At 34.2% G+C, this 10754-nt stretch overlaps 1 protein-coding gene across 2 annotated transcripts; it reads left to right on the top strand.

Moving 5' to 3' along the window:
• The first annotated feature begins 4826 nt into the window (after positions 1–4826).
• LOC137818934 (serine/threonine-protein kinase BSK5-like) lies at positions 4827–9220 on the top strand. 2 transcript variants are annotated; one of them, XM_068622596.1, is made up of 10 exons: positions 4827–5270; positions 5343–5563; positions 6038–6173; positions 6298–6431; positions 6522–6627; positions 7093–7178; positions 7459–7647; positions 8082–8246; positions 8395–8508; positions 8787–9220. In XM_068622596.1, the coding sequence occupies exons 1-10, from the start codon at positions 5189–5191 to the stop codon at positions 9027–9029; spliced, it is 1476 nt and encodes a 491-aa protein (XP_068478697.1). In that variant the 5' UTR covers positions 4827–5188; the 3' UTR covers positions 9030–9220. The 2 variants fall into 2 exon arrangements, with proteins under 2 accessions (XP_068478697.1, XP_068478698.1); XM_068622597.1 differs by having other exon boundaries at positions 5059–5270; positions 5702–6173.
• Positions 9221–10754: the final 1534 nt, after the last annotated feature.

Here is a 10754-nt window from a genome sequence, read left to right as displayed (position 1 = left end):
CTAAGACATGATTTAGAGCATTTGTTATGATTTCTTAGTATGTTTTCACTTAAGATGAATTTATATTTCCTTTGCGTCTTTATTCATGCAAACCTGGTTTTATTGAGAATTATCCAGACACATCACTCTTCTAATTTTACAAAATCAAGTTCATTAAAATTAAATTTGCAATCGCTTCCAGCTTAGCATTGTGATAAAAGTTTATATTAAATTTTATTATAAATTTTCTTTGACAATGAAGTTTTCTAACTTGATGATGAGTAATTGTTTTCAATATCAAATTTAACCAAAATCAGTGTTACTAAATCCACATAATGTAAATAAAGTTTGAGAATGCGCTAATATTAGGGTTAACAAAAGACAATTACTAATACGTGATTATTAAATTTAAAATCAATCAGATTCACAAGTGATTGAATTAGTGTTAACATAATCCGGTTCACGTGCTCGAACAATTCTTGAGTTATTGAATCAATTAATTATACAATTGAACTTTGTGGTGATATAATATTGAACCAAAATTTCATTGAATTTAATTTATATAAATTGTGATTGTAAAGTATTTTTATATAGATATTTGATACAAACAGAATATTTTAGTATGTTATTGTACTTGTGTGGACAATGATGGTCCAAATAGTAATTGTAATATGTTATAGAATTGCTGATGTGTCGGTGATCTTCGTGTCTCCTTTCTTCAATGCTGACGCTCGTTCAGTCGGGGTATTTGTGATTGCACTCCGATGTTCAAGTTAATACTTTGTTTAAGGTGTGTTCTAGTGAGATGTGAAAAATATACCTTTTCCTTTTTCGAGAACCCAATTTATAGTGCTTCTTTGTGGGCTTTTTGTTTTGTATGGGTCGGAGATCAGTTGTCAACTGATATGTCGTTGTTCTTTAATCTTAGGGAAGTGTATAATCTCGTTAATCCATTATCTATTGGAGATATTTCCTGAATATTTCGGTATGTGCATTGACTTATTCAATGTTAGTGATAACTGCTAATGATAACCATTATTTATTGTATTAATTATGTTATATGTTATTTAACTCGAGCGATCGGTCACTGAGACTGGCTCGTCCGGTACCGATCGATACACTTGCCCCCCACGCTCAAAGAGATTGATTTCTGAAGAGTCAAAAATAATTGGTGGAGTTCCTGAGGCGAGATGTGACCGTTGAAAGCATTTAATGCTTGACAGAGATGTGATGTTTTTTTAGGAAAAACTGTTGTTTTGATGTGCATTGTTCCATCAGATGAGTTCGATGGTGGAGATCTTGTATCGTTCGTATGTCGAGCGGTATAGACCGTTCGATGAGGAGAAATCTGACGGTACCAGTCTCCTCCTAAGGTTGCTATAAATAGAAGTTCCTTTGACCTTGAGGGGGTTGATCTTAAAGGCTTCACTGAGTGCTCTGAGTGTCGACCCTGTTATTCTTTCCTTTATATCTCGTATCTGACTCAAGTTAGTAATGTCTTCGTATTCTTCCAATTCTTCGGATAGAGTGATTCATGTTGAATCTTCTGTTACTCGTATTGTGTTTGATGGTGCGAGGGAGGTGAGTGACTCGAGTCAGTCATGTGACAGTCCAAGCTATGATTGGGCCGACCCGTCTATTTTGAAAATCCCCACTAAGTTTAGGGATTCCAATAGTTTAGATCAGGTTTTTATCTAATAATTCCTTCATAAAACCTGATTGTCCAACTGATGCGGTAATGGCTGACTTTTGTGGTCAAATCGATCGAGTTTGTCACGGTCGGAAAAACGTGCCACAAGATTTTTTCTTTGTATATAACACTTTTTTTCAGGCATGCATATAACTTTACCCTTTGATGATTTTACCATGGTCATCCTTCGGATCCTCAATTTGGCTCCTACCCAACTACACTTTAACTCATTGGCGGTCTTTAGGTGTTCCGAGTTCTTTGTGATATTTTCAAGCTTATTCCCACACCTCAATCCTTTTTGTTTTATTATAACACTCGACCTAGCACTCCCGTGTGTTGGTTGTCCTTATCAAGCTAACCGGGGAATGTTCGGTTCCCGGCTTTTACAACTTCATATAAAAATTTTAAAGATTTTTTTTTTAGATTTTTGTGAAACCGGACGACCGTGACTACTATATGTCTGTATTTGAATGCATATTACTTACCGAGATATAAATTTATTCGTGCACTTTTATCATTGACCAGATGTAGTCGTCTGAGTCCATGATGCTTTTTTGCACTTAGCGATTTAATAAGAATCTGACCGACTGAAGGGTATTTATTCTGATCACCTGACGCTATATTTATGATGGTACAGATCGATTTGATCAATTTAAGAACACACAGGTCGAGGTTAGTTTCTCGGTAGATTCAATGTTTGTCACCTTTTGGGAGATTTAGTTAAATTAATCGAGAAATTATCCTTAATGGATGTGATTGAAGTTGGAACTCCTTGTTATGTTTGGACCGACCGAGTTGGTGTAAGTAAGAAATATGCATGGTTTTATACCGATCTCCCGATGCCATTTTTGAATTATATTCTGATTGTTTAATTAGATATATATATTTGGTTCTCATCACTTGATCACTGGGAGCGGTGATTTGTTTAGCGTTTTGACTGTCATTCTGATCGCTTAGTGCGATATGTTTATCTTATTCTGGTCGCTTAACGCGATATTCTTTGTTTCGGTCGGCGTTAGCAATATCATGTTCAGTGTTTATCTGGGACAATATAGTGCCTCATTAAAACCTTTTCAAGCGACAAACCTCCTTAGGGAAAAACAATCGAGCGAGGAAAGAGTACACTATTTATTGAAATTTCATCAACTATAATAGAATTTGAGATGCGTGGCATTCCACGTTTTCAGAATGTTTTTTTCTGACAAAAATTCTAAATGATACGCGTCGCCTTCTACTATGTCAGCAAAGTGAAATGGTCCTTCCTAGTTGCTCGAGAATTTGTCGCTATCCTTTCGTGCGTCACTACGCATTCGCCAGACCAAGTCGCCTTTTTGAAATTTTCTTGGTTTTACCTTTGAATTGTATCTTCTTGTCGCACGTATCTTGCATGCTTCCTCCCTTATTCTGGCCTTGTCTTTGAATTCGTTGATGAGATCTAGTCCGATCAGCAAACTTTCTTTATTCAAGTCCAAATCCAGAGTTTGTCGTTGTAATGAGGATTTTCCTACCTCGACAAGAATCATGGCTTTGGTCCCGTATGTTAGACTGTACGGGGTTTCTTGAGTGGTGGACTGTGGTGTACATCGATAGGCCCATAAAACTTCGCGGAGTTCTTCAGTCCACTTACCTTTTGCCGGTTCGAGTCTTTTCTTCAATTCGTTGAGAATGACTTTATTAGTGGCTTCAACTTGGCTGTTAGTTTGCGGGTGCTCTACTGAGCTTGTGATGTGTTTGATATCAAGCTTTTCATAAAACTCGGCTAGACCTCGATTTGTGAATTGTCAACCATTGTCGGTAATGATAACAAGGGGTAGCCCAAACCGGCATACGATGTTCTTCCAAACAAAACTTTGAACATTCCGTGTGGTGATTGCAGTTAAGGGGTTGACTTCTATCCATTTAGTAAAGTAATTTATCCCAACCAATAGAAACTTGCATTGTCCTTTACCAGGGGTGAATGGTTCGATGATATCCATCCCCCACTTCACAAATGGCCATAGAGAGAGAATATAATGAAGATTATCAAGTTTTTGATGGTGTATGGTGCCATATTCTTGACATTTTATACATTTATGTACAAATTCCATGCAATCGCCCTATATAGTCGGCCAATAGTAACCTGCTTGTACTACTTTAGCCGCCAATAGTAACTTGTGTGGACAATGATGGGCCTATACAGTACTTGTAACCTACTATAGAATTGATAATGTGTTGGTGATCTTCGTGCCTCCTTCCTTCAATGTTGACGCTCGGTTGGCCGAGAAGGGTACTTGCGATTGCACTGCAACGCTCACGTTGGTACTCTGTTTAAGGTGTGTTCTATTGAGATGTGAAAAACCTACCTTACTCCTTTTTCGAGAACTCTATTTGTATTATTTCTTTGTGGGCTTTTTGTCTTGTATGGGTCGGAGATCAGTTGTCAACTGATATGTCGTGGTTCCTTAATCTTAGGGAAGTGTATGATCTGTTTTATCCGTTATATATTGAAGATATTTTCTGGATATTTTGGGATGCGCATTCATTCAATGCTATTGATAACTGCTAATGATAACCGTTATTTATTGTATTTGTTATTTTATATGTTATTTAACTCGAGCAGTGGGTTACTAAGACATGCTCTTCCGATACAGTTATGATATTAAAAAAAATTGAAATTGTTGTCAAGGTTCTCTTTCTAATTATATAAAGGAAGAAAACATTGATAAATGGAACATGACTAATTCTATGTAGTTCTTGGAAACATTTAATAAAAATGTTATTGGCTAAAAAAAAGTAGCAAACTTTAATACTAGATTTTAGGAGTTAACATTCCAAATTTATTTTCATTAGATTGGTAATGGGATACACTTTTTTTAAAAATAATGGTAAAAATACAATGCAAACACATTTAAGGAAAGAGTATTAATAAAAAAAATTATTAAAAAAATGTTACTTATAACTGTGAACAAACAACTCTTTACAATCTTTTAAACTTTCTTTATTTTTTCTACATAAAAGATTAGTTTTTCTACTAACTGAAACAATTTAATGTTGGATTATCAACATATCAACACTACTTTATTAAATTGTAATAAATTATAAGCAAAATTATGGAAAGTTAGAAAAGCAAAAAGCCAAAACTAGAAAGCTTAAGATTGGGAAAGGACCTTTACAAATTGAATGACAAGAGTAAAGAAAAGGCTGTTACAAAGATAGGGATAGAGAAAGACATAAGAAGAAAGTGATAATAAAAAAATGTAAGAATAAACAGCTTGTAGTTGTGTTGTCACTGTTGTGTACTCTACAGCATCAAATGAAGAGTTGTTGAAACACAGTAAGAGTTGATTAGTGGGAACCTATTGAATTGCCAACTCTTTGCCTTTTATCTTCAAACATTACTCAACAAACACAAAGAGTCATAGACCAAATGGGCTCACAACAATGACCACTGTGTGATAATTCTTCATTAGCCATTCAACCTTCAACTGCACCACTTTCTTCTCGTTCTTTCATCTTTCTTCTTACTCTCTACCACTTTACATGGGGGCTCGTTGCTCTAAATTCTCTTTCTGCTGGTTCCACTCCCACCTCAAGCCTTCTGTCCTTGAGTCCTCTGACCAAGGTTTATGTTGTTCTTTGTTTTTGTTTTGTCTAGAGACTCTTGCTTCTTTTAAAAAATTTGTCTTTGTTGCAGAAAATGGTGAGAAGGGTGAGAGAAAATTGTGGCCTAGTTTTGGTGAGTTCAGTTTAGAGCAACTGAAGGCTGCCACAAATGGGTTCTCCTCAGAAAACATAGTGTCTGAGCATGGTGAGAAAGCACCCAATGTTGTATACAAAGGAAAGCTTGATAATGGACAATGGATCGCCATCAAACGTTTCAACAAGTTTGCTTGGCCTGATTCTCGCCAATTCCTAGTTTGTAACATGCACTTACACTTCGTTTTTCTCTTTCTAAGTTTGTTAAGGTTATAAATTGCGATTGCAATTGACTCTAAATGCTTAGTACTGCATATAATTGTGGACCAAGGTTTTAATTTGCAGTCATGGTTGCAGTTTTGTCTCAATCATTGATTTTGAAAGAAATTGCGGACAAATATGACTAGAGCTGCCACAATTATAACGCAGAGACTTCAAGATCCTTAACACCGCACCCGAAATCACAATCGTGGACCATTTTAAAATTTAGTGAAAATACAGTTCATATAGTTGTGGCTGGGATGTAGTTTTTCAGATCTCATAATGCAATACCCACAATTGTGGTCATGCTGCAATTGTTGAGATCTCGAAAACCCTGATGTTGAGGCTGAAAATTGACCAATTTAAAACTTTAAATTTCTAGCACATTTTTTCTTGTAGAGAGTTTGACATGAGGTTTTTATGTGCTTTTAGGAGGAAGCCAAACAAGTGGGGAGCCTTAGAAGCGAACGCCTAGCAAATTTAATTGGTTATTGCTATGAAGGGGAAGAGAGGCTGCTAGTAGCAGAGTTTATGCCACATGAAACTCTGGCCAAGCATCTCTTTCATTGTGAGTTGTTTGGTCCCTTAAAAACTTTTATGTTAATATTTGACCTGTTTTAAATATTTACTTACATTTTGGTCTTAGGACTTTTAATTTTGAACATGCAAAAAATTATGGCTGATTGGTGCAGGGGAGGCACAGCCAATGAAGTGGGCCATGAGGTTGAGGGTGGCTTTCTACTTAGCTCAAGCTCTAGAATACTGCACTAGTAAAGGAAGGGGCTTGTATCATGATCTGAATGCCTACAGGATCTTGTTTGATCAGGTATAAAGGGTGTTAATAAATGCTTCCGATTTATAATTAAACCTTGTTTATTGCTATTTTTAACTTGGGACTGGCTTGTTGTATTAACAGGATGCTAATCCCAGGTTGTCTTGCTTTGGACTGATGAAGAACAGCAGAGATGGCAAGAGTTACAGCACAAACTTGGCTTTCACCCCTCCTGAGTACTTACGGACTGGTAAAGTTTTTAGGATGTTTATGTGTGTTGGTTGCATGGGTGCATGTACTTGATCCTGGGCACAGCTGAAAGAGATCTGACGCCACTGAATCGGCCATAAAAGTATAAGATTGGTCTGAAATACTCAGAATGGTCAAAAGGCCATCAATAATGTTGTACTGTTCTCTTTGTTAGACAGGATCTTTATTGTATCACAAAGGGGCCTGCATTTACTTTTACATCCTCTTCTGCAAATAAGTCAAAAACTAATTGCTTTATGTTTTTCATTTTGACCAAATTATATGGAAATTTATGTGGAAAAAAAATCAGCTTCTCTTCCTTCTTTCCTTTTTATTCTTTCCCTAATTTAAGGAAAATCCTCCTTTTAGATGAGGGAAGCATATTTGGAAATTGGAGTTAGTTTGCCTATGCTTACATACTTTGGTATGTGACTCTCGTTCTTTGGTAAATTTGGTTTATATGCAGGTAGAGTGACCCCAGAGAGCGTGGTTTACAGTTTTGGAACTCTGCTGCTAGATCTCTTGAGTGGTAAACATATTCCACCAAGCCACGTAAGCTTTTCCTACTATTGTTATGTCTGAAACAACTATGCATGAAGGATATTAAAATTTAATTATGTGTGTTGTTTTTAATCTTGACTACTCAAATATGATATAACAATATATATATACACAAGTGTGTGTGTGCACTTTCATTTTAACGAGTTTTCATTTGATATGCTTCCTTAGTCATAGTGTCTATTAAGTTGCAAAATAGTGTCTATACGTAAAAATGTATGAAACTTGATGTAGTATAAAAATTGATATTCACAGCATTCACTTCTCTCTGCAGGCACTTGATCTGATTCGTGGCAAAAACTTTCTGATGTTGATGGATTCTGCCTTAGAGGGTCACTTTTCAAAGGATGATGGAACTGAGTTGGTTCGTTTGGCTTCTCGTTGTTTGCAATATGAAGCTCGTGAGAGGCCAAATGCGAAGTCTCTGGTTACGTCTCTTATGTCACTTCAGAAAGAAACAGAGGTATATATACATCGAGAAATGATACTTTTTACGATAATGAAAATTGTATACAACTGTGGAGGAGATAGATTCATATATAAATATATATAATAAAAGATAAATTTATAATTAAATGATATAAAAAATATTAAATAATAATAGTTAAAGTTATAATGTGATTGTATAAAATATAGATTGTCAATATATCATTATCCCACAAATATTTCAATTTCCCCCTCATTTTTAAACCTGGATTTGGAGCAGCATTGTGTAACTATATAACAACAGCAATGTTTACAAGTTAAAGTCTTATTTGTATATAATTAGGAATTAGATATTATGCAAGTCTTTACCTATATTTAATTGCTAAGATGTTATATAATCAATGTGAAATGTAAAACGTTATACCCATCTTAGGAAGACTATAATTTCTCATTTGGATAGTATATGAGCAGGTCCCCTCTTATGTTCTGATGGGTCTCAGGCAAGAAAGTGCATCCTCAACAAAGCAATTGTCATTAACACCTTTTGGTGAAGCTTGTTTGAGACTTGATCTTACTGCAATCCATGAAATATTGGAGAAGACTGGTTACAAGGACGATGAAGGAATTGCCAATGAGGTTTGCTACCATATTAAACTTATAGAAAGTGGGTTTCATCTCACTTGAATAGAATATAAAAGAGAAGCTTTGTTTACACACTTTTCCCTCTATATTTGTTGTTACTATATGACTCCAATGTTGATTCTTCTTAATGTTGAAATTGCAGCTTTCCTTTCAATTGTGGACCAGCCAAATGCAGGAAACCTTGAATTTGAAGAAGCATGGTGATACTGCTTTTCGAGCTAAAGACTTTGTCACTGCCATTGACTGCTACACTCAAGTAAGAGTATGCTATGCTTAATTTAACTTATAGTAACTGATGTTGAATACTATCTATAGGTAACCTAACTTCTAGTATCTATTACAACCCTATTTACATTATGGTAAAACTAAGTTTGGGGTTTTTCCACAACAAAACCAATCAAGGCTTTTTCCTTGTAGCATCACCAGCTTGTAGCAATGGTGGTGCTTACAAATATAATATGTTGCTTATTTATATTTTGGTTTATATCTAACATATATATAATAAGTGTGTGTATATATATAAATTTGTTTCAGTTCATAGAAGGAGGGACCATGGTGTCACCAACAGTGTATGCAAGGAGATGCTTATCTTATTTGATGAATGAGATGGCACAAGAAGCTCTTGGGGATGCCATGCAAGCCCAAGTGGTATCTCCTGAGTGGCCTACTGCTTTGTATCTTCAAGCAGCTTGTCTTTTCAGCCTTGGAATGGAGAATGATGCTCAAGAGACTCTCAAAGATGGGACTAACATGGAAGCCAGAAAAAACAAAAGCTGAAAAATTGTATAGATTTTCCCTTTCCTTTTCTTGCCTTCAGAATTATTTTATGCCCTTTTCTAAAGTAGTTTTGTTTGTTAGGCCTTGCTTCCTATTTCCTCTATCATGATTCATTTCTTTGGATTTATTTGGCTTTTGGCTTTCCGTGATGTCCGTGAGGGACAAAATACAATGGCTGATTTCAAATTTAATACGTGTGCACCCTCTTTTTCCTTCTTTTGCTTCACCTGCCTCTCCTTTGTTGTCTCCAATGCTGTCAGTTTATATATATGCAGTACAATTTATGATGGACAAAAAAGATGATTTAATAATTAAGATGGTGTCACATAGTCTCCGAACGTATTTATTTCAGCAATTCATTATAAAATTTTATGTAACGTGTAGACTATGAAATAAAGCAAAGAATTCGAATTCTAGTAGTTTCTTGACCTCTCAAGTCTCAAGTTCCTTTTTATATATACATTTACTGTCACCACTACAAGAAAAATCTCATAACTAAAGTGTAGCAGGTGGGACTCGAAGTCAAGTTCATTAAGAAATGTCCATAGAAGTTTTAACCATTACACCAGTCAAGTTTTGTTTATCATGTTATGAGTATGATTATCAATATTAATATAATTAATAAAATAAAAATTAATAACATTCTTCATATATTTAATATCATTATTATTATTAATATTATAATATTATTAAATATTATTAATATTATTAAATATTATTAATTTTGTTAAATATTATTATTTTTAATAATATTCTTAATATTACTATTATTATTAAGTATTTTTAATATTATTAAATATTATTAATATTATTAATTTTATAATATTAATAATATTCATAAATTAGTTATGGTTATTATTATTTATGAATATTAATTATGATTTTATAATTCTTCATATTATATTAATATTTTTAATATTATGTATATAATTATTATGATTATAGTTGATAGGTAATAGAGATCCATGGGTGATAATTCGTAGGTAATAGAGATTCGTGGTAATAGTTGGTAGGTAATAAATATCCGTAGGTAAAAGTTGGTAGGTAATAAGATCTGTAGGTAGTAAGTAATGCTGAATTTACCTACGGATTGAGAATCTGTCGGTAATGTTCGTAGGTAATGTTGTTCGTAAGTAATGTCCGTAGGTAATGTTGAATTTACCTACGGACTCTACGGCCTCAGATCCGTGAGTAAAAATCCGTAGATAATACTTATCTTTTTTTGTAGTGAATATTTGAGACTTTTTAGAATATTTTTTAATTATGTTTAAAATGTTACTATAAATAATTCATATATTATAATTTTTTTTATAACACATCATTGTGAAACCTTACATCTCACCTAACCTGACATTCCAGACTCTATCAATCATGTGTAATCACATAAAGCATATTACAAAAGAAAAAGGAAAACAAACATGGATGACTAACCAAATCAATAAAGAGAAAAAAAAATTGTAGAACAACATAAGCAAAACGATACATAGGAAACTTATACCCATTATGAAAAAATCTAAAGAAAAGCTAGATGGCATAATACTATACTAAACATATTCAAGCATATTACTCAATCCTAAAGAACCAAGCTTATCAGCACAATGATTGCTCTCTCTAAAAATATAAAAAAAACTTTAAACTCAATATCGTTACAAATAGATAGACATTTATTCCATCTACTATGGATAGACACTAGTGCAAAAAGATCCATTTACGACAATACATTCA

The sequence above is a fragment of the Phaseolus vulgaris genome, chromosome 10 (assembly GCF_000499845.2).
Source record: "Phaseolus vulgaris cultivar G19833 chromosome 10, P. vulgaris v2.0, whole genome shotgun sequence".
NCBI lineage: Eukaryota > Viridiplantae > Streptophyta > Magnoliopsida > Fabales > Fabaceae > Phaseolus > Phaseolus vulgaris.
Note: the sequence above shows the minus strand (reverse complement) of the source record. Positions and strands in the feature narration are given on the sequence as shown.